Raw genomic sequence first — 23,958 nt, 5'->3', positions numbered from 1 at the left:
TCCTGGCCCATCCAAAGTTTAAAACAAACTGCCTGGCAGGGGCAGCAGCATTTCTATTCAGGCAGCAGGGAGGGAGTCACTTGACTTCTTGGCTCATTATAATCAACCCAATTCCTTTAAAACACTTAATTCCACAGGTGTTAACAACCCTCTCTCCTTTTTAATGGGCTTAATGTTTTACTAATGCATTTATGTTAAAAAATGTTAATCTAAGTGTGGAAACTAACTCAGGTGAACATCAACTAAGGCATGGAAATAACTTTCAATGAAGCATTGGATACACTGTCGAGATGCTCAAGGATGCTTGATTTGTTTTATGAGTCTGCAGAGATGTACATTTAATTCTAGTGATTACAGGACTAAAGAAACAGCTTTTGATCATTGTGACCTATGCTTTTTAAATACATAATATTTTTATATATGCATACACCATGATCCAGAGGATTGATGGTTACTCTGTGTGTGGCAACCATTGATCCTCTGGATCGTGATGTATGTGCGGGAGGTCTACAACCATCATACCAACAACTTCGATGTGTATGCCTAGACTACAGTATGGAGGAGTGAAGGCTGCCCAAGACCTACCATCTTTCTTTTAGACCATTGAGACAGAATCCAAAGGCCAGACCAAATCCAGATGTTCAGTGCCTTGATGGCTGTAGCTTCTGCCGGAGAAGAACAGATAAGAACTGCTGCTGACTGCCTAATACCCCATCAAGGGCTCATTTCTGCCAGGGTGATGTCCCATAGCTTTTCTCCAAGCAAGGAGTACCCCATGAAGCAGCAGGGACCAGAGTTGTGAGGCACCCTATATGCTCCTTACTCTAGAGGTTGCAACATTGTAGTATTTTATAGGAGCTACTCCACAACAAGTAGCCCCACCATATTCCCACCAGGCTCCCCCATTGAATTCAGTTTAGTATCATACCCAGGACCAATACATAATGTGTAATACAGCAAAATAATCGACATTCCAATAAAGTTATTTGATTTTGCTTAGCTCTTAATCTGAAAAATATAGCTTTAGGCCCTAGCATATTAGCAAAACTTCTAGTTTCTTTTTATCAGGAAAAAAATGTGTTGTGTCACATGCAATGATGTACCACAATACCCAGGGTGCAAATCAAGGGGGAGGTCAGGGAGGGGAGGGCTGAGACCCCAGAAGAGATGAGAGCCCCACTGTAGAATTTGAAAATCATAACCGGAGGCGGGGAGGGGGCACCGATCAGATTGCTCCTTCACTTAGGTGGACTTGTGAATCAATGAACTGGTTTAATTTTTTTGAAGACCCCTCTCCCCGCAACCTCCAAGAGTCAAAGCCTGTCTGTACCCTGCCTTTCCAAAATCCTAGATCTGCTCATGATCTTTAGTGTCTGTGTATATATACTATGTATATATGTGTGTGTGTGCGTGTGTGTGTGTACATATATATATATAGAGAGAGAGAGAGAGCTCTAAAAATACAGTGGCCCGCAGGCAGCAATCAAGAGAGATGTCATGTAGACCAGATTTTGTTATGTTCCTCTCTTGCCAGCACAGTGAGATGGCCTCTGTTAGTAGCAGTGGTTAACACGATGAACAGATGGAAAAGGCTTTATGTGCTTTTCCTCTTGGGTAACTCTAGCTGCTTCCTAACAACGATTTTGCACAGGAGGGTTGTTCAGTCATGTTTGTGATCTGATGTGTGTAGACCTTAGGAGCCATATACTAATTTACCTCCCAGAGGCGCTCACACATCTTTTAAGCATCAAATTCACTAAATACAATCATAATTCACCCTGCACAACAGCCACCAAGTCACTAAGATATCTGCATTTTGGCCTTTTGAGCATGCTCAGAACAGCTCCCCCAAGGCCTCCACCTCTCCTTTCACTCCGCTGCAATTCTGATCCACCTGGAAATACTTCCGTTCCCCGGACGTCTGCAAACCTTGAGTCACAGAGAAATCATGATTAGTGGCTGATGTCAGGGGAGAGCCCATGTACCTTATAGGCCAAGAGCCTAGTGGTTAAGGCACTTGCCCAAGCAATGAGAGACCTAGGTTGTATACGTGGCGCCCCCCCGCCTCCATCACCAGAGGGGCTTTGAAGTTGCATTGCCTGCTTCCCAACAGGGTCCTAACTACCAGGCCACAGGTTAGGTATGGGCAAAAGTATCTCCCTTGCCCCTATGGCTGTCAAGTGTAAAGGAGCCCCAGGACCAAAAGATAAAAAGAGAGTGAGATTCAGGGCCCCAGTTAAGAAAGCACAGCCCTTGGAGCAAGACCTGGGCTCTGCCCTCTGCTCCCAGTGCAGGAAAGGACTTGTAAATTAAAAATAGAGTCAGGAACTGTTGGGCGGTAGGAGTTGTGCAGAGAAGACACACCAAGCACTGAATTTAGGCAAAAAACCAATGTGTATCTTCCCTCCCCTATGTCTCAGGAGCCCTAACCTTGTACTGGATGCCTTGGGGCCCAAGCCAGGAGCCATTGTTTTATCTCAGATGTGACTTCTTAAGTCACTGGCACCCACAGCATTTACAACACTTCCCTCCCCTGCCAGCCCTAGAGAAACATCCCTTTGCTTAACCGTACATCTGTATGGCTACAGGGAACCAAATGGGTGGCACCTAGGGGTCTGCCAGGTCAAGAGCATCCTGCCTTGCCCTCTCCTAGCCACGGCACACCAGGTGCACTGCTGGGAGCCCAAATCAGACCTGGCAGCTCTGAGCAGTCAGGGGTCACACTCGAATCCCGTATCAGGAGCTCATCCTAGCTGTCACTATGGGACAAAGCCTGGGCCCTGGTAATACCACAACTGTGGTCAAAGGGTGGACGAGGCTGCGGAGAAGGTGCACAGGGTGCGCTGTAAGGAAGTGGCGAATGTAGGCAGGTCAAGACAGACTAGACCAGTGGTTTTCAACCTGTGGTCCGCAGACCCCTGGGGGTCTGCAGGCTGTGTCTAAGGGGTCTGCAAAAGATGACCGTGATCAATGGTAATTACAATTCACCTCCATCTGAAAATTTTTAGGGATGTGCAAATGAAACAAGGTTGAAAGCCCACTGATGAAAGCCCATGAATCCCACAGCCCGTTACACAAATAATTCTGCTACCGACTCTCCCCAAGGGGGATGGCCTGTGTAAAGCCTGCAGGATTCGGCCTCTGGTGTCTGCTAAGCTTGTGTTTTTACAAAACAACAAGTATTCAGAGCTCGGGCCTTGTGCTGGCACAGCTATATAGCTGGTAAAATTTTTCTGGTACGAAGTCCCTGGGGTTAGAGCATTATTTCTGAGGTCAGGGCCACTGAGCCGGTCTATGGTTGTTTTGGCACATCCTGTAATTGAGATTATCTTCTATCTGGGAGAGTGGCCGAGCTGGGCTGACTTCTGGCAGCGCTCCGAGGGATCTCAGCGCTGCTCTTCCATTCTGCCTTCTTCCATGCGCAGGCTTTTATCAGACCAACCTCGGACAAAATCCAAAGTGTCACGCTATTCATCCCTGCCATGAAAAGAAAATAAAAGAGGGGTCCTTACCAGGGAAGCTGTTTCCTGCAGAATTTCAGAAGAATTAAGCCTCAGCTGTTTTCACTGACCCCTGCAGACACTAACAAGTCTGGCTTCCAAATCCACAAGCTGTCCAAAAGAAAGCATTCTTCTCTCAATCTGTTTTTCCCAATGACCCCATGAGAAGAGAACATTTTTTGCCAGATAAGCATGGTATAAATCAACTTAAGTTTATTTCCCGAAGCTAAAAATGAAAGTCTGTACACTTGAAGCTGCACTTTTGCAGGGGCAGATTCTGAAGAAGAGAAATTCTACATAGGCGCTTTGGCTGCACCCATCACCATGGCAACTGAAAACCTAGCAAATTAACCCTATCAAACCAACCGTCCTTGGTGTGCGAGCAGAGACGTTAACTGTAGCACACCTTGCCATGCTCTGGAAGTCCAGCATGTCACTGCACGGTACAGCACGAGTTACAGTACGTCATACAAAGTGGATTCCCAAATTCTTTGTGTAAAGTAATAATGTAATTCTCAGTAGTCTTATCAGGGCAGGGCAAGGGACGAACCAGCCCAAGCACTAAATTAAGAGGGTGCTCGTTTGTCCTCTTTTTCCCCCAGATTTTTTCATGCCAGGGGAAGGCAGACATAGGGAGCTGGACAGTCACAGCCTCACGCCCCATAACGTATCTGTGCAGGAGTGGGTTGAGTGCAGCGAGTCGAATTCACCGTAGAGAAGAGCTAAGAGCTAAGGACAGAAACGTGCCCTTGATGAGGCATTGGGCAGTCAGCAGCAGTTCTTACCTGCTCTTCTCCGGCAGAAGCGACAGCCATCGAGGCACTGAACATCTGGATCTGGTCCGGCCTTAGGATTCTGTCTCAACGGTCTAAAAGAAAGATGGTAGGTCTTGGGCAGCTTCCACTCCTCCATACTCTAGTCTAGGCGTATAGGTTAAAGGTCTTGGTGTGATGGTTGTAGACATCTTGAGCATACACCATGATCCAGAGGACCAACGGTTGCTACACACAGAGTAACCAAAGATCCTCTGGATCATGGTGTATTCATATATACATTATGTGTTTTAAAAACATAGCAAGCTAGGTCAAAATGATCAGACACTGTTTCTTTAGTCCTGTCATCATTAGAATTAAATGTACATCTCTGCAGACTCATAAAATAAATCAAGCATCCTTGAGCATCTTGACAGTGCATCCAATGCTTCATTGAAAGTCATTTCCATTACGTGGTGATGCTCTCCATTTCGTCTTCAATCCCTTCCTTAAAGATGCCCAACTTTATTAGCTTCTTTGGCCTCTGCTGCACATTGAGCTGATGTTTTTAGAGAACTGTCTGCAAAGGCTCCAAGATCTCTTTCTTGAGTCATAACATCTAGTTCAGGACTTACCTTCCATTTTTCTAAAAAGAAGTTCACTTACCAGTTTTTTGCCCATATTTAGCTTGGTGAAATCTTTCTGCAGCTCCTCTGTTGGCTTGTGATTTGACTACAAGGAATAACATGGTATCAAACTTGACCCATTCCCAGGTGTGGCATCCCTAGGGGCAGCTGTAAGCCCCTGGAGGGGCAAAAATTCCCTTTTTGTCCTGTAGCTCTGGGAAGCCTCTCCTTCATTTGTTTGCCACGTCTTCATCTTGAAGTCTTTTATGGTCATAAGAGAGAGGCTGCCCCAGGGCTTTCCAGACCTGGTTTTGCTCTAGTGACCACTTGGTGGCTGTGGTCCTTTTTCTTATGGGCTAATTGCATGGCTACATACCTTCCCTATACCATGCCCCATGCCTCAAAGATGGCATCATAATAAATGTTCTTGCTGTCAGGTGTTTACACTCATGCAGCCCTCCTCCGGGCATTCAGATCCTCGGTCTCCCACACAGCCTTCTTCTGGACCTTCAGACTGCTCAGTCCCTCCCACAGCCCCACTTGAGTCTCTAGGCCCTCAGTCCCTCACTCAGCCACTGCCTGGGCTGCCAGATCCCTCGGCCCCTTGCTCAACTCCCCTCCGGGCTGCCGGATCCCTTGGTCCCTCGCTTGGCCTTCTGTGGGGTTTGGCCCTGGTAGTACTTTCTAGGGGCTGCTCGGCCATAAGCAGTCCCACCACTGTGACCCCAAGCCCCAGTAGGATGCAGTTTTTGGTCATATCCAGGACCAGCTTTGGCCCTGGCTTCTATCTCCCGCTGTCCCTGGCCAACAACCTTAGCTATAAGCTCCTTGGCCCCTTACTGATGTCCCTCTTCTGGGCTCCCCTGACCCCAGCTCTCTCTCTTTCTGAGCCCTCATCTCACTGGCTGTCATGTAGCCCCCTGGTCTCGGCACTATATTGGACCCCTTTTCTACATCTGATGGTCATGTCCCAGCCGTCCTCATTCTGGGCCTCAGTTTCTCTGACCCCTTCCTCTGGCTGTGGCTACACCTGTACCTTTGGCCTCTCCTAGGCCCTGGCCCATCTCGGGCCAGTTGAGAGCTCCAGGCCCCTCTGGCTCCTGCAGTCTCCTGCTGCGGCTGCCTCTGGCCCCGCTCTGGGCCCTGGCCCTGCTAGCAGGCCAGCGAGTCTATAGGAGTAAGTTCTCCAGCCTACCAGCCCTCACTCACTCAGGGATCTGTGCTCTCAGGATGCTCAGCAGGTCTCTTAAGCGCTCAACCCCTGTCTCTGGGCTGGCCTGAACCTCACAATAGGCCTTATGCACCAAGCCCCTCTCTCTGGGCTTCATCTGGACCCCATAACAGGTCTACCTTTTAACCAGCTCTCAGTTCACAACAGAATCTTCCCTCCAGTCCTGTGGCCTTTGGTGAGGGACCTTGCTGAAAGCTTTTTGAAAGTTCAAATATATTATGTCAACTGGATCCCCCTTGTCCCCATGCTTGTTAACACCCTCAGAGAACTCCAGCAGATTGGTGAGGTGGTAATTACCTTTAGAAAAGCCATACTGACTCGTCCTCAGCAGATCATATTTGCCCATGTGACCGCTGATTTTATTCTTGATTAATCAAGGAATTCCAGCTTGCCAGGTATTTCCTATGGCATCAAGAACATTTGTAATTCCTCAAGTGTTAAAACTCCTGGTCAATGGAAACGACCAAGATGCAACTTGTGAGCCCGAGTCTCCACTCTCTTACTTCAGTTTTAGTTTTATGAAATAAACCATTATTCTGTTGAATAGAAACCAAAGCCTGCAAAGAATTTCAGTTGGAGCTGCACCTATGTAAAACCAGTATGGTGGAACAGACACATGGGCTGCATGTGTTTAAAGCAGGCCTTTCTCATGCTATCACGAGTTAGCATGAGAAAGTCCTGGTTAGCTTTGAAGCAGGGCTAGTGTGCTTTTCGTTTATCTTTTACATTTCATACAGCACAGATAATAAACAACACTGAATGGGAACAAACTCCATCCCTTTTGAAAGCCACACAAAGTATTTCAAAATCACCCTGGACTGCACCCTCACATACAAGACACACCGAACCCAACTGGCAGCCAAAGTACAAGCTCGCAACAACCACTCCAACAATTAGCTGCCCTCAGGTGGGGCGTTAACCCTACTGTTCTTCGGGCATTCACCCTGGCACTGGCATACCCAAGAGCTGAATACTGTACCCCAGTGTGGTGCAGAAATACCCACACTCACAAAGTCAACAGGGCACTCAACAATAACATGAGAGTCATATCTGGCTGCATCCGCTCCACCCCTACATCACAGCTCCCACTTACAGCAGTATTGCTCCCCTTGACATCTGCCATGAGCAGTAATGCCTTCACTTCCTTTGCTGTGCTGAACTAAACCATAATTGCTACCTACATCTACACATCTACTCAGACCCTCCAGCTGGGCAGCACCCCCAATCCAGGAGACCGCTCATTGCCCACCTGCACCACCCGCGCTCTCCTTCCAAAAGTTCTTCCCCAGATGCCTGGGCTGAGCAGCTATGGGAAGAACGATGGGCCTCAGAACTGCGGGCTCTAAACGTTCATCCCAAAGCCCTCTACGAGACCTCCCGGCTCTGATTTGGGCAGACACTCCTGTGTCCACCTCAGTGGACTCCTAACTGACTATGGCCACTTCTGCCATAACATGCATCAGATGGGCCTGACACCAAGTACCAGTTGTGAACGCGGTGCCCCCCACAGACCACAAACCACATAGGGACAGAATGCCCTATCTTCCATTGCCCTGGAAACCTCGATGCCCTCGACAACCCGTCTCTGTCCCGGCTCAGCTCTGTCCAAAGTGAAATATGACCCCAGCACACCATTTTTGTCATATGGGGATAAAAAAAGCACAGATAATTAAATAAAGCCTTATTTCACATTGTAGTTTTCTGGTCCTAATGAAATGATGATGTGTTTAATTTTCCAACGTGAAGCAATGTGCATTGACTTACGTAATTATACAGGGACCTTTCATTAGACCCGTCTTTTTTATTGCATTATCATTTTATTTGCTTCATGCAAATAGTACATACAATCAGATTTTAGACAAAAACTCTAGTTTCCTGCCCTCTGATGCTGTAGGCATAATTTTGACAATTTTGGCATTCAAATTCAGGTAAATTCAGGCCGGTCTTCCTAAAACAAACCAAGTGTTACTGGTCACAGCGCTGCAGCAGGCAGAGTCCTCCTGCCCGAAGCCAGAGCAGCCTCTGTCAGGAAAAAGCACCCCGGCTGTTGTCTCAGCTCACTCCCCTCCTGCCGCTCTCCTCATGTCTCAGGGGGCTCCCTTCTCAGGACCTTCTCCTTGTGCACTGTCTTCTTGTTTCAGGAGTTTCCCCCCAGCACCAGAAACAGCAGAGCGCCTTCAGGTCTTCGCCTGGAGTTCGCTTGATGTGTCAGCACGGGCTGCTTGACATCCTGTGACCCCGACTTGAGTATTTAGGCAAATCTCCACAACTCCATCTCCAAGCACGATTAACCCATCCTGCCCAGTGTGCAAACTATTCAGGGAAACAGGCATTTAACATCACGCTAGCATAGACACATTTAAACCCGAAATATTAAAACCAAGTCATAGTCTGTTGCAGTAATCTTGGACAATTTACTCATTTTCTCGATGCCTTATTTCCCCATCTTTAAAATAACCACTGGAAGGCTCCCCCATCTGTGTTAGACACTTCCAGACCTATGGAAGTAAAGGCCAATATAGACCAGTGTCTTATTGCTAACTAATTTTCAGATCTCAGTTTTGTCCTCTTTTGAGTCTTCCCAACTCTCGTGGCTTTATCAGCAAGCTCATCATGTCTGGGATGTTGATTGAAGCCGCAGCTTCTGGAGTCATGAGAATCTGTTTTCGCTTTGGAAAAAAAAAAAGGCTTCATGACTAAGCTGTGTGCATGAAGGTATTCTCTTTTTCTGCGCTTGTGTGATGCCCGTAGCCTGCTTGGGGGCTGGCGTGGTGTGGGTGCTAAGGTGCACGGCTGTCAGCCTGGAGGTTGAAGTCTGAGGCCACCGTGTAGCCCCGTCAGATTCCAACAAAGCTGCTAAATACCTTGTTCCAAGGACAAACAGAAGTGGCGTTTTCTTACAGACTCCTGTGTGCGCCTGACCCAGACAGCGAACAAATCATTACAAGGCCTCAGCTAGTGCTGGGTGGCTCCCGAAGGCAAATAAAAAGATTCCAAAATGGTTCGTTCGACAAATCCCACAGTTTCTTATAGGCTTGGGGTGTGCGTAATATCAGGATGAATTGCAGTGCTATGCCCGGACAGGGTGAGGGGGGGAGCTGGTGGCTGGCAGACGGAAAACTACACTTCCCAGAAACCTCCTTTGGAGACCTGTGCTTGTCACTGAGCAGCCCCAGGAGCACGCTTAGTGCTCGCACCCTGGCCGCCGAGTGGCCTTCTGCTTCTGGAGCATTACAATGACCCCCAGAAGTGGGGCTCGCAGACAGTGGCTGCCCTGTTGCTACTAGCGTGCGTGTGTGCGACAGGTCATTTCTTTGGTGGGGGGGTTAGCCTCGGTGCTCCCTGCTGAATGTTACCCCCAGAGGAAGAGAAAAGTTTGCCTCTTTCAGAGAGATGGCCCCGATCCAGCAAGTTTGTGCTCTCAGCCTGTGCAGCAGCTGTGGCAGAACTAGGTACTGACCCCCGGGGTTTAATTAAAGGGGGAGTGATTTAATGGGAGGCGAGCGGCGTGCCTGGAAGTCTCCTGCCCTGCTTCACTTGGCTTCAGCATGCCCTCTCTTCTCCATGTTGCTTCCAGGAGTTTACAGCTTTGCAGATGTGCCCCCGCTCCTTGGCATTTCAGACGTTCACTTTTGCAGCTGGGACCAAAGGGCTGCATTCAGGAACTGGGGCATGTTGTGCATGATTTACAGACCTTTTTCTGTTTCTGCCAGAATATTAAAAAAGGAGAATGTGCCATCCCCTATGGTAGTGAAAGGCTGCACATTTTCGTGCCTCCTATGTTTAGTTCGGGTGGCCAAAATAATCTAGTCTTGTTTGGAAAGTGGTGTTTCCAGTTATGGCAGATCTGCCTATCGAGACAGGCATGCAATAACCTGGAGTCAAAATGTGAGGCGGAAAGATGGAGAGACCCAAACACAGTAGTGTCCTGATCAGAAATACATTGTCTAACATCTCTCCGGTTAATATCCATTATATTGGACAAGCAAACCAGGTGCAGTGCTCTAGTGACTACAGGCATCCAGGTTGTAGCCGTATTGGTCTAAACTAAAGGAAAAAGCAATCAGGACTTGTTAGACCAACTTGATTTTCGCCAAAAAAAAAAAAAAAAATCTTTAATTACTGACTACTGGGTTCTCTTGTTTTGCTAGTCTTTTAAACATTATTATTTGTATAATAATAGGTTGGTTATGGACAAAATCCCTGTGTGCTAGGTACTGTACAAATACAGAACAAAAGGTGGTTAGCGCCTGAAAAAATTTACAGTCTAAGGCAAGAGACGACACGATTGCAGACAGATGGCAAAGTGCAAGGAAATGGCAAGACAAGAGTTGGTCAGCATGATGAGCGGTGGTGTCAGGGCACTAGTAGTGTAACGGCTGTCACGTGTCTTTGGGGTGAGGACAGTTGGTCAGTGGCTATACTGGCCCTACAGCTGCCCAGGGAAGGAATTCAGGTAAACTCCTCCTTCCCCTCCAGCCCTGCCTTGTTCCACTGGTGAAAATAATAGGCTGTGAACCTGCTGCTGGTGTGGATTACTTCTCCTTCTGTATCAGCAGGGTGCTCAGACATATTACCAAGTGCCAGCCAAAGGCCAGTCTATTCTAGGCTAATCTGTACAGCGCATATGGATGAGATGTTACTGACCCTGTAGTGTGTATTGTCTCTCTAGGGGCCTAAATTTTTGGTAGGCAGGCCACAAATTAGCCCCACACTCTCTCCAGGTGCCACTTTGATTCCCTTTCCCTGCCTGCTCTGCTTTCTGCTCCCTGCCCTATCTGCCACTGTGTTGCCTGTCTCCTCCCCAGTCAGCCATGTGCCACACACAGAGGCTGCCCGTGCTACTATGCCATAGGTTGGCCACCCCTGCCTTAGGGGACAAGCTACAAATGCAGGGTGGCCCCACAAAAGTAATGGGTGCATTAGTGGGCCTCCTTCTCCAGCACCCACATTGTTCATGTCACGGCTTTGCCCACAGTGTATAAGAGAGAGAAACCAAGGTGGGATTAATACAGACCAAAGTCTCGCAGAAACTGTGCGCTTCATGAAACAAACTTCACTCTTTTAGAAAGCAGGTGGAAGAAAAGAACTGGGTTTTGAAGGGGAATAGCATGGGATGAGATGAAGGGTGTTGGATTTATTTTTACTACTTGCTGAAAAGACACTGTGACTGCAGGTCTAAGGAAAAACAAAACAGACCCAAAAGGCAACTTATGTCCCCTTGGGAGATGATGTCTCCTGCCTCTGTTTCTGTCAGCAGAGCTCTGCCAGAGGGAGGGCTGCACCTGCTAACAGTGCAGTGCCCCAAGCACGTGCTGCCGACCTGCAACTTTTTGTTTCATAGGGCAGGACCTTGCTCATTTTTATTCCACATTGTCTCCCATTAGTGACCTTTCCTCTGGACCTCACAAAAACTCGCCTGCAGATCCAAGGTGAAGCTGCCACGCATCGTCATGAAGCTGCGCCTTACCGTGGCATGCTGCGTACTGCAGCAGGGATTGTTCAAGAGGAAGGCTTGCTAAAACTCTGGCAAGGAGCAACACCCGCAGTCTACAGACACATAGGTGAGTGACTTGTTCCATAGCAGGGAGCTAGAAAGCTGCTTTCAGTGCCCCACACCCCTGCCATCCTGTGCCCTGACACGGCCGTGTCTGTTTGTAACCCTCCTGCTTGTGCCAGTGGCAGCGGCAAGGGCTGGTTCAATCTGTCCCTGGGTCATTTTCTAAAATATATGTGAAAGCATAGCCTAAGCCAGCCCCTAGACTCTGACTTCTGATTCTGGCAAATTAAAATACAATTTCTTAGTCCCCTTTTTAGGATGTGGTTCTCCACTTGCATGTATTCGAAGTTCTTTCAAACACAGAGCCACAAACACCTTTTATTGGAAGGAAGAGCGGGAGAAAACCCAGGCAAACAAAGAAATCAGGATTGCCACATATAGGTTTACATACCCTAAAGTGAGCCAAACCTAGTATATTTGTCACCCTGAGGTAATTGCTTGTCTTGCTGAGGGGAGGAACTCTTAAGCCACAATTCACACCTAACCAGAAGTCCACCCGCAATGCCAATTAGACTCACACTATGTCGACATTGGAGTCATTGATAAGATTGCCCTGTGGGACATACCTGAGCTAACTTGGATAGTGCTAGGAGTTTAGCCACTGTAGCACGAAGCTCAACACAGGCTGCAAAATTTGCAGAGGAAGCAGGGTGGATACTTGAGTGGTTTGACTGCTGTACCTGGACTGCTACTGGTATATGAGCTACCTACTTTAAAACTGGCTCAGGCCTGTCTGTATTATACCACCCTCACATACCCTTGGTAGTTGTCAGGGGCTGGCTGTCTTTAACCTGTTTGCTCCAATCCAGAGATGTTCAGACCAGCTGCCTGGTCCAGCTCCATGAAATCATCTCAACTGCTGCCAGTTAGGAACTCCACAAAGCTCCCCAGCTGCTCCAGGCAAGCTTCTCTATAGTCAGGCCAGCAGTCATTTCAGTGCAGTCTTTACAGCCTTTTTTATGAGTCCTTACAGCTCTGTGATCATTACCATCACCCCTACCACTGGTCCTGCAGAACCCCCACTGTACGGGGCTCCTAATCATCGGGTGAGGAATGTAGAGCAATGCTGGTTCATAAGACTGAGCCTGACCTCTTTGGGATAGGGCTCCTGGTCTCGTCTCATGACCGGGAATCCCATCCCACACCAGACTGTGCTGCCTGCAGTGTCAGCGCAATCCTGGGGTATTCACAGTTCCTGTACACTGTCACATCTAGTTCCATAGATGTTAGGGGCTGGAAGGGGCCTTACAAATCATGGGGTCCAGCCCTCTTACACTTGGGCAAGGAAGACTGCTGAAGTCTGATGACCCCAGCAAGGTGGGCATCAAGATGGTTTTTGAAGATCGCCAGGGTGGGTGATTTTACCACCTCTTGGGGGAGCCTATTCCAAACCCTCGGCACTCAAATTGTAAAGACGTTTTTCTTTATGCCTGGTCTGATGCAATCTTCAATCAGTTTGTGCTCATTGTTTCTTGTCCTCCCCTGGGGGACTTCGGCAAATAGATGCTCCCCCAGGCCCTGATGTACGACCCTGATATACTTATAGGCTCTATGTAGTTATATAACAAGTTATTGTCCTTCGTGTAGCTGTGGAGTCAGCCTAGCTGTTTGTGGCACAGTGGGAGAACCGTATAATTTATATAACTGAGGCTACATAAGAAACTCATCAATCTTAGGATTGAAAATGATAACACTTGTGTTGAGGAGGATTGGCAAGCTCTAAAGGAGACCATCCACAAGGCTTGCATGGAATCAATTGGCTTCATCACCCGATGCCATCGGGACTGGTTTGATGAAAATGATTCTGAGATCAAAGCTCTTCTCGATCGGAAGAGAAAAGCTTTCTGTGACTGGCAAAACCAACCTACATCCAGTCAGAAGCAGGGAACTGTTCAATGGCTTAAAGCCCACAGAAAGATCTGAGAAATCAAAAAAATAAATGGTGGGAAGAGAAGGTGGAACACATCCAATAATTTGTTGACAGCCATAACATGCAGAGCTTCTTCAGTGCAGTCAAGGCTATGCATGGACCAAGCTCTTGCAGACTCACCCTGCTTAGATCTGAAGGTGCCAGTACATGCCTCAAAGACGACGAGTCAATCAAAAACTGCTGCAAGGAGCACTACCAAAGGCTCCTGAACCAAGAACCGAAGGTGACTGATGAAACCATCAAATCTATCCTGCAGCATCCAGCAAGGGAAGCACCTGCCAGTCCAGTCTAGTTCTGATACTAACATCTGTATCACAAATGCTAGTTTGTCATCAGATCCTCTAATTAAATATTTTCAATTACTCAGCACTTCAGCGAGAGGATGGCTGGCCCCTAAAGCAAAGTGGGTTCGGTGCCCCTGTGACAGAACAGGTGCTTCTCATCTGGATCTCATTAGATGAATAGGGCTAATTAAAGGAACAAGAAGAGGCCCTTGAGATTTGTTGGGAGGTTCTTAAAAGGGTCCTTGGAGATGGTGGATTTGGTTGGCAGGCTGGTTGGTTTGCTTCCTTTCCTGAGTAGGCCAGAAGAGAGCTGAGAGCTAGAAAAGTAGCAGAGGGGTTTGTCTGCTGAGCTGGAGCTGAAGGTAGCTGAAGACAGGACATCAGTAGAATGGTTTATTTGCTGAGCTTGCTCGTAGAACTGGAAGGTCAAAGAAGTATGAGGTTAGCAACTTCGTACAGGGAGTTGTTTGCTAACAGCCCAAGGCAGAGAATAAACAGGGTAAAGAGAATAGTAGACTCTCTCCTAGAGAGGAAAAGTCTCCCAGTAGAGCAACTGATGTGTTCCTGTTGGAAGGGAAAGGAAAGGGTTAGGGCAGTGGTTTCCAACCTGTGATGGGGAACTGTCTAAGGGGCCCATGAAAGATTTTATAGATTTCACAGACATTTGGGCTGGAAGGGACCCCAGAGGATCATCGAGTCCAGTCCCCTGCCCCAGGGTCAGGAAGTCAGCAGGGATCATAGGATCCCAGCAAGATAAGCATCCAAATGTGTCTTGAAGGCGTTCAAAGTAGGTGCTTGAACCCCCTCCGGCGGCAGTCTATTCCAAACCTTGGGGGCTCGGACAGTAAAGAAGTTCTTTCTTATGGCCAGCCTGAATCAGTCGTGGTGGAGTTTGTGACCATTCAATCTTGTCATCCCTTGGGGCGCTCTGATGAACAGACGTTCCCCCAGATCCTGGTGAGCACCCCTTATAAACTTATAGGTGGTTACCAGATCACCCCTGAGCCTGCACTTTTCCAGGCTGAATAGCCCCATGGCTCTCAGCCTCTCATCGTAAGGTCTGTTTTCCTGACCTCTGCTCATGCGTGTGTCTCTTCTCTGGATTCTCAAGCTTCTCCACATCCTTTTTGAATTGTGGAGCCCAAAACTGGACGCAGTACTCCAGCTGAAGCCTCACCAAGGCCGAGTACAAATGTCCCGGGATTTGCCTGAGAAGCCTCTATGGATGCAAGCCAGTGTTTTGCTCGATTTACTAGCTGCAGCATCACATTGAAGGCTCATGTTCATCTTGTGGTCAATCATGACCCCCAAGTCCCTTTCATCTGTAATGCTAGCCAGCGTAGCACTACCGAGCCTGTAAGCATGCTGCAGATTTTTCCTCCCAAGGTGGAGAACCTTGCATTTTTCAGTGTTGAACACCATCATGTTCTCATTTCCTGAGCCTGTCAAGATCTGCCTGGATCGCCGTCCTGTCTTTGGGTGTAAATGCTTTACCCCAAAGTTCGGTGTCGTCGGCAAACTTGGCCAGTTGACTATGATCAATCAAAAGTATGTGAATATCCACACTTACAATTCACACAATTCAAAGGGGCCTGAACTTCCACTCAAAAATTTTTAGGGGTCTGCAAATGAAAAAAGTGTTGCAACCCACTGGGTTAGGGTGACTGCCAAAAAATGTGGATTGAGGAAGGGGGCTGAGAGTGATAGAGGACCCTGATCGTGGGTATCTGTTTGGCACTGTGCATGTTGTAGATTAAATGGATGATGTGTTGAGATTTTTTTTTTTAGGCCTAAGTATACCCATGTGAAATGGCGCTTGGCATGAGAAAAGCCAGTGAAATTCTTGAAGAGCCGAGGAGAGGATATCAAAGCTAGTATTCATGCAATATTGCACCTTCCACTACGGGGCACTTTGTAGTGAAGTAGATAAGTTGCATATGATAGAGATGTGAGGAATATTAGAAGGGAAAATTAAGGCAAAAGTGCTGACAGAGCCAGCTCTGGTGCCAGAGAATCATAGAAAGTTAGGGTTGGAAGGGACCTTAGGAGGTCATCTAGTCCCACTCCTGCTCCAAGTAGGACGATCCCCAAGTAGCTCATCCTGGCCAAAGCTTTGCCTAGCTGGGTTTTGCAAACTGCCAAGGATGGAGCTCCTACTATCTCTCTAGGTAACCTGTTCCAGTGTTTTATTACCCTCCTAGTGAGAAAATTCTTCCCAATATCTAACCTAAATGTCCCTTGCTGCAACTTGAGCCCATTGCTCCTTGTTCTGTCATCTGCTACCACTGAGAACAGTCCAGCTCCATCCTATTTTGAACCCCAGTTCAGGTAGTCGAAGGCTGCTATTAAGTCCCCTCTCAGTCTCTTCTTCTCTAGACTAAATAAGCCCAGTTCCCTCAGTCTTTTATCATAAGTCATGTCCCCCACTCCCCTCACCATTTTTGTTGCCCCTCACTGGATTCTCTCCAATTTGTCCACATCTTTTCTGTAGTAGGGGATCCAAAATTGAACACAGTACTCCAGATGTGGCCTCACCAGCGTTGAACAGAGGGGAATAATGACTTCCTTGACCTGCTGGCAACACATCTACCAATGCAGCCCAGTATGCCATTAGCCATCTAGGCAACAAGGGCACACTGCCAGCTCATACATATTCAGCTTATTGTCTGTCCACTGTGACCCCCAGGCCCTTTTCTGCAGAGCTGCTGCCCAGCCAGTCACTCCCAACCTATACCAGTGCTTGTTCCATCCTAAGTGCAGGACTTTGCACTTGTCCTTGTTGAACCTCATGGGATTCCTTTTGGTCCAGTCCTCCAATTTGTCTCAGTCTCTCTGAATCCTAGCCCTACCCTCCAGTGTATCTACTATTCCCCCCCAGCTTGGTGTCATCTGCAAACTTGCTCTATGCCGTCTTCCAGGTCATTGATGAAGACATTGCACAAAACTGGCCCCTGGGGCACTCCACTTGATACCAGCTGCCAACTAGACATTGAGCCATTGATTACTACTCTCTGAGCCTGATGCTCTAGCCAGGTTTCTATCCATCTTAGTCCATTCATCCAGCCTGTACTTCCTTAGCTTGCCTAAGAGAATGTTGTGGGAAACCATATCAAAAGCCTTGCTAAAATCAAGGAACACCAAATCTACCAGTTTCCCCACATCCACAGAGCCAGTCATCTCATCACAGAAGGCAATCAGGTTGGTCAGGCATGACTTGCTGCTGGTGAATCTATGCTGACTCCACCTAATCACCTTCTTCTCCTCCAAGTGCTTAAAAATGCATTCCTTGAGGACCTGCTCCATAAGAATTATGTATTTCAGTGTCGCTGCTCCCTCTTCCATTTTTGTTCTGAGTAAGACTATCAATGGTGCCACAATCTGATTGTCTATATCTATAGATATAGGTGAAGTCATTGGAGGTATAAATCTAAAAAGTAATGTGCTAGCCTACCTGGATCTCCAATTTAAACATATGAGGTCTGCCATATGCAGAAGTTTGTTTAAACCAGTGATGCTCAATTAAGGTGCTATGAGATCCTTTCAAAGGGTACCACAGGGTGTGGCTCAATATTAGCTCTGTTAGGTGTGCAAACATGTGAGTCAGAAAATAAATCTGGAAATTTCAAATAGGAATCCATAGTGCTAAAAACAAGCTGACCTGTTTTGGTCTTTCTGAGCTCTTTGCAACAGAAGAATTGTGCTATTATTTTTCTATAGTCAAAAAAATGAACGAAAGCCACACACTTGTGTTTTTTTGAGGGTGCCTTGAGCCTAAAAATGTTGATAACTCCTGATTTAAACCTTTCTGCCTGAAGATTACCATGTGGATTGTAAGAGTTCAGGACAATTTCCTAAATTCCATTTATACTGGGTGCCTTTTGGAGCCTCTTCCTTAGCCTGAATGTATTGGGGCTGGAAACACCTATGTTGAACAATGCTGCTTTTTGGAAAGCTGTAGTAGTAGCCTTCTGGCCTGGGTTGTCTATGCTTGGATGCGATGAATATAGCATCTCCAAATGTTTGCTGCTGCTGACGGTCTATAAATATTCAGTTCTGGTGCATGCATTTTCTCTGAATGTGTCAGGTACTTGTATTTATGTTCCCTGTGAATATTCTCAGTTTTTTCAAGTACCCCCTCTCCCCAGCCTCACTCTGAGCTGCAATGCTTTCTTTGTTCCGAAGTGCCTGAAGTTGTTGCACACAGTTCTCATGATTAGCTTCACACTTTTTTAGCAGCACTGTTTATTTCCAGGCAGCCTTTTAAAGGATCTGCTGCTATCAGTATAATGAAGCTTTTTACCTTGCTTTCTCACTGGTGAACTAGGCTTTTATGAGGATAGGATAATCTTCAGAAGGTTTTGTCCAGATTCTCTAAGCACTGAAAATCATCATAGATATTGCTTTCATGTAACCAGGAACACTGAGGGTGGGTATAAAAGACTGTAAATTATGTAGGGAGTTCTGTATGCTGCAGCACAAAGTGAATGGGCTCACAAATGCTCAGAGCTTGTTCCCCTGCTGGGTTCCATACACATTAGAGGGATGAGTGTTGTGCTTTTTTTTTAATCAACTAACAAAATAATCCAGAGCACAGAACTTGGGGCATTTGTATACATGCTTGCACTGCAGTGCCGGGTACTTTTAAAAGTGCCCAGTGCTGTGGCATATACATTTGTATAAATAGCAAATGAATGTCAGAGCTGGGAAGATGGTGGTGGTGCACTTTTGAACTAAAACACATCAAAGGTGTTTTATTTCAAAAGCACACCGCCACCATTTTCTCAGCACTGACGTGTATTTTGCTGTTTATACAAATGCATACTATGCAGCACTGGGCGCACTAGTTCGCATGCAGAGCAGACTCCATTAATCAAATCTGCTCTGACGTCCTGGGGATCAGACAATCAGACAAAAGTATATGTATGTTTATGGTATATGTGAAATACTGAAGACACTTGGGGAAGTAACGTAGCAAGACAGACAGCCTTATGGGTTTGAGGTATGTCGAGGACAACTTTTTGATACAGAAGGTGGAGAAAACTACTGGAGAGTTTCTTCTAGATTTGATTGTGACTGGGCATATCTGCACGTGGATTTACGCCACTTTAAATTTACTGTTCAGTAAGTTACTGTGCAGTAAGCCGAAATAGGCTGGCGTCTACACATACAAGTGTTAAAGTGCATTAATGCTGTGCGTGGACCAACATGAAGACTAAAGTTAGTCCCATGTGCATTACTGTGCAGCAATTAATTGGGTGTAGATTTGATACCTGCACAATGCAGGTATCAAATTTACACTCAAGTCAGGATAAGTCACCATATTTACTGTGCAGTTCGGCCTGCATGTGTAGACACACACCTGTACCATGCAGAAATTTCAGTTATTGCGCATAAAATGCACATGGGTAGATGCACCCACTAATAAGGCAATATTCGTTGAGAAGAAAAAGATGGAAGGCATGTTGGGTTAACAATGATCATGAAATGATAGTCCATCATGATCCTTTGGAAGGGAAGGTGGGAGAATGGTAGAATAAAGGCAATGCTTTTCAAGAAAGCAGGCCTAAATTCTGTAGATAATTGGTAGATAAGATTCTATAGGAAGCAAGACTATAGAAGAAAGATCTTCAAAAGAAATGGCAATTTCTTGAAGAAACGATATTTACAGACATAGGTACAAATAAAATAGCCCAATGCAAAGGAAAGGGTGAACTTGGCTAAATTGTTCTCAAACGACCAGAAATTCAGCAAGGAATTGTCCAAAGAAGTGGAAAATAAGTCAGATTGCTAAGGATGTACATAATGAGCATGCAAGATCAAAACTGGAGAGGCCAAGGCACTTTGACCATTTGTTATCTGCTCAAACTGAGTATTTGTCAAAAGCTATATTGGAACAGAAATACAGATTGTATTTTCTGCTAATGAACGGCATACTGAAGCATACAAGAAAATGGGACTGATGCTTAACATTCTGAAGTTTAAGGTCCTCCATAAACAAGCTCTTAATGAGCAGTCCCTAACTCTGGTAATTCAGATTTGAGGTGAGACTGGAAAACATTGAGTATTTCCCATCCCTTGGAAGTCATTTCTCACAGGAAGCTGACATTAATGAAGAAATCCAACATTGCCTTAAAAATGCAAGTGCAGCCTTCAGACACCTGAGGAAATGGGTGTTTGAATATCACGACATCAGACCTGAAACCAAACTCATGGCTTATCAAGCAGTCATGATCCCCATTTTACTGTACAGAGATGAGACATAGACAACATACAGGAGACACCTCAAGTTGCTGGAGAAGTATCATCAATGCTGCCTGTGAAAGATCCTTCAAATCCAGTGGGAAGACAGATGCACCAACATTTGTGTCCTTTTGAAAGCAAACACCATGAGACAACGATCATCCAACATCAACTTCACTGTGCTGGCCACATTACCCAGATGTCCAGTTCCAGACTCCTGGAGCAAGTCTTATTCTCTCAGCTCAGTCAAGGTGTACACTGAAGAGGAGGGCAGAGGAAGAGCTTTAGGATGTCCTCAGGGCCAACTTGAAAAACTGTATCATCAACATCAACTTGTAGGAGACTATCACCCTGGACCACCTGAAATGGAGAAAGAGTCTGCTGCAAGGATCTCAGTACTTTGAAACCTTATAATGACAACAGAACATGGAAAAGTGGGAGCAGCAGAAACAGCATGTTGTGGAGTGAATCCAGAATCTAGGGATATCCACCCCGCATAGAGACATGTGCCTGAGTTGCAACAGAGTCTGTCAATCCTGGATCGGTCTTGTCAGCCATCTTTGGACCCACAGATAAGGCAGTCATGGAAGACAATCATCCTTGACTGCAAGGATTTGCCAATATCTATGTCTATTAGGGATGCACTGATAGAGATTTTTTGGGCCAATACCGATGGCCGATTTTTAACGAGCCATATCAGCTGATACCAATCTGATAGTCAATATGCAGCCCAGCAGTGTGGAGACAAGCAGCGGGCTAGTGAGTCTGTTTTGGGGGAAGGGCTGGGAGGAGGGAAGAGGCATAGGGGGCACAGATTGAGGCCCTTGCGGTGAGGGCAGCAGTGGGGCTGGGGCAGGTGCAGCCGGGGCAGGGTGGGGCATGGGACAGAGCTGCAAGCAGCTCATCCGGGGACAGGGTGGAGGAGAGCAGCTCCTGCCACTGTATGCACTCTGGGAGGGCACGGGGGGCGTGTGCCCCCAGATCTGTGCACAGGATGAGAGTGGGCTGCCACTGCATACTGGGGCCAAGGCTGTGCCGGGCTCTTCCTGGCAGGGGGGGTTGAGCTGGGCTGGGCTCAGGCAGTCGGTGGCAGTGCTGGGAGCAGGACTACTGGGGGGCTGCAGTCACCCCAGAATTTGCCATAGCCCCCTTCCCAGCACTGCCACTGCCTGCCCTGAGCACAGCCTGGGCCAGCCCCACACTCACAAGAGCCCAGTGCAGCCCTGGCCCCAGCCCGCAGTGGCAGCCGGCCCTGAATACAGCTCTGGAGGCACAAGCCCCTCATGCCCTCCCTGGGCACGTGTAGCAACAAAAGCTCCCCCTCCCTCCTGCCCATGGACGAGCCATTCACAGCTCCATCCCATGTCCCGCCCTGCCCTACCTCGCCCCAGCTGGGCAGCATCTGCCCCTGCCCCTCCCCTGTCCCAGCTCCAGCCCCACTCCCTCTCACACCACGGGGGCCTTGATCTGCCCCCCACACCCTTTCCCTCACAACAGACTTACCAGCCCAATGCTGGTCTCCACACTGCCGGGCTGCGCTCCAGGCCGTGTGCATGCTGTGGCTGTGCACATGCACGCAGCATTTATTGGCCACATGAGCCAATAAAAGCCAATTGCTGATACTCTCAATTTGCCAATCCAATATGGGACCGATGTATCGGTGCACCTCTAATGTCTATATTTACACCTATATCTATTTCTTTGTATGTGATCAAGGCTGTTCTACTCCACAGTGTTTTCAGTGATCAGTTATATGTGTTCATATATTAACCACAATGAAAGGTACTTATTGGCTTAAATAGAGAGAGGTATGGGGAAGAGAAGAAAAAGATTTATTGTACTGTGTATTGTAATCTGGTCTCAAGGTGTCCTGTTAAATTTGACTTAATTTGAAAATTCTTAATCTCTGCTGTCCAAAATTCACCATTTGGTCAGGAAAAGCCCTCTTACCTTGTTTGACACAGTTCTGTATATGATTTTGTACGTTGTTAATTTCACCTTTAATGAAGGCAGAGACTGAAAAGACATTCTTCACTGAATGTACGCTAGCAACCTGTGAAATTAGTGACATCATATTTGATATCTGGCCTCTCCTCATTAGATTCACTTGGGGGAAAACAAAGGTAATTTCTTTGTGTCTTCTACAGCAGCAAATCTCAAAGGGATGAAACCTGTTGGAGGGAAGGCAGAGGTTTCTTTAATAGGCAGTCTGCTAGAAATTGAACAATCTTAGAGTGCCAATGAGATGGCCGGTGAAGTAAATAGTTTTATAAATGTTGGCATATCTTGTGTTTGCTGCAAGAAACAGCTTGGTGAAAGGCTCCCTTAGATCAAAAACATCTTGGTTAAAGGCTGTGCTCAATCTCTTCTGCCTCCCTTTCTCGGCTGCTTAAGCCACTTGGCTACTATGGTAATACAGTGAAGATCAGAGCCTGATTGCATGTTGCAGAACTCTGTATTTTTCCACGTATAAACAAAAAAATGAATATCTTAAACCTCTCTCTTCTACATTTGTTTTTCTATAGTATACAGTGGAGTACGGATGGTTGCTTATGAACATATTCGTGACTCTGTTCTTGGCAGAGCTGAAGATGAAAGCTTTCCTTTTTGGTAACTCTGTTTTACTGCTTATTCTTGGGGTTCTTTTTTTTTTTTAATACCAGGTCTTTGAGCCCTGAAAAGGGTTTCCTTTCACAGTTCACCTACAGAAGAGAGTTGCACATTGGTTTAACCTGAGGTGTTGAATTTAAACTGATGTTATTGACCCAGTTTATTATTCCAGTTAAGAGCACCTTTCTTTGGTGTAGCTAAAGTCAGTAAATTGGATTGCAAGCCATACAAGGAGTAGTTGAGAGAAATATATATAGATTGTCTAAAGAAAAGGAGACTAAGAGGGGACATTAGCTTTCAAATATATTTGAAAGGCTGCCACAAAGAAGAGGAGGAACCACTTTTCTCTAGCCACAGACTGGAGCATGAGGCAATGCAACAAAGTAGATTTAATCTACATCTCAGGAAAAACTTTTTAACAGTAAGAAGAATGGGACGATGGAATAAAAGCTGAAGTAAGTGTGCATACAGGTAGCTTCTAGCAGCTTTAGTAAATTGGTCTAAAGATGTATTTAACTGAAATCTTTGCAGTCAAGACCACAAGTGAAAGCAACCCACGTGGAGGGGGTCAACATAAGGTTTTTATGCAACACTCAAGTACCATTTATAAGGCATTAATGGGCACATAGTGCCTGCATTGGCTCCAGGCACAGATTGGATTTCACTGATATTCACCAATAAGCAAAAGTCAGCAATCATCAATGAATCCCTCTATTATGAATGTGTACTATTTAGGCTCTTTATACAAATATTTTTTCTTCAGTCAAACATTTATTCCAACCTTAGATCAAAATTTTAAGTTGGAAAAAATGTTCTTCATATGTGGGTAAAGCACACTTTGTTTAAAACTTAAGTGAAAAGTGGTGTTTTTGAAATGAAATAGTCTCCTCTTGTGATGGAAACCTAAATGCTGTGTATGGGACACTGGGCCTGCTCTTTATGAACTTGTTTGCAAGCCAGAACCAATGTGGCTACTTAGTGGCTATGTTGGAGACGGGAATGGGTGTACCGTGTCTTAGCATAGCTTTGCCTTTATACAGATATACCCCAAATTGGTTTGAATAAGCACTACAGAAAATCCTGAAAAAGGAAAAGCAGAAAGTGGCCTTTTACGATCAGGTCACCAAATCATTAGACGCAGGGGTTGCTGTGGATGTAGTCTTTCTGGACTTCCGGAAGGCTTTCGACACTGTCCTCATCAAAAAGCTGGGAGACTGTGGTGTCG

The 23,958-nt window shown here is 46.5% G+C and overlaps 2 protein-coding genes across 4 annotated transcripts in view; one reads left to right on the top strand and one right to left on the bottom strand.

Annotated features, from left to right (window-relative positions):
• LOC109311477 (24-hydroxycholesterol 7-alpha-hydroxylase) overlaps positions 1 to 3,719 on the bottom strand; it is a 39,724-nt gene extending 36,005 nt beyond the window's left edge. The window contains exon 1 of one of the 3 annotated variants that reach the window (XM_019537120.1): positions 3,513 to 3,719. The gene's annotated coding sequence lies outside the window, so the exon portion shown is untranslated. The remainder of the gene's footprint in view (positions 1 to 3,512) is intronic. The other 2 variants (XM_019537119.1, XM_019537118.1) reach the window with 2 other exon arrangements.
• A 5,568-nt stretch (positions 3,720 to 9,287) lies between these two features.
• Positions 9,288 to 23,958, top strand: part of SLC25A27 (solute carrier family 25 member 27) — a 23,180-nt gene continuing 8,509 nt past the window's right edge. The window contains exons 1-3 of the mRNA XM_019537117.1: positions 9,288 to 9,561; positions 11,497 to 11,673; positions 22,649 to 22,733. Coding sequence (XP_019392662.1) covers positions 9,459 to 9,561; positions 11,497 to 11,673; positions 22,649 to 22,733 — 365 coding nt within the window. The 5' untranslated portion in view covers positions 9,288 to 9,458. The remainder of the gene's footprint in view (positions 9,562 to 11,496; positions 11,674 to 22,648; positions 22,734 to 23,958) is intronic.

The sequence above is a fragment of the Crocodylus porosus genome, unplaced genomic scaffold (assembly GCF_001723895.1).
Source record: "Crocodylus porosus isolate Cpor-Errol unplaced genomic scaffold, CroPor_comp1, whole genome shotgun sequence".
In the NCBI taxonomy this organism is placed as follows: domain Eukaryota; kingdom Metazoa; phylum Chordata; order Crocodylia; family Crocodylidae; genus Crocodylus; species Crocodylus porosus.
This window is presented reverse-complemented; position numbering and strand designations above follow the sequence as displayed.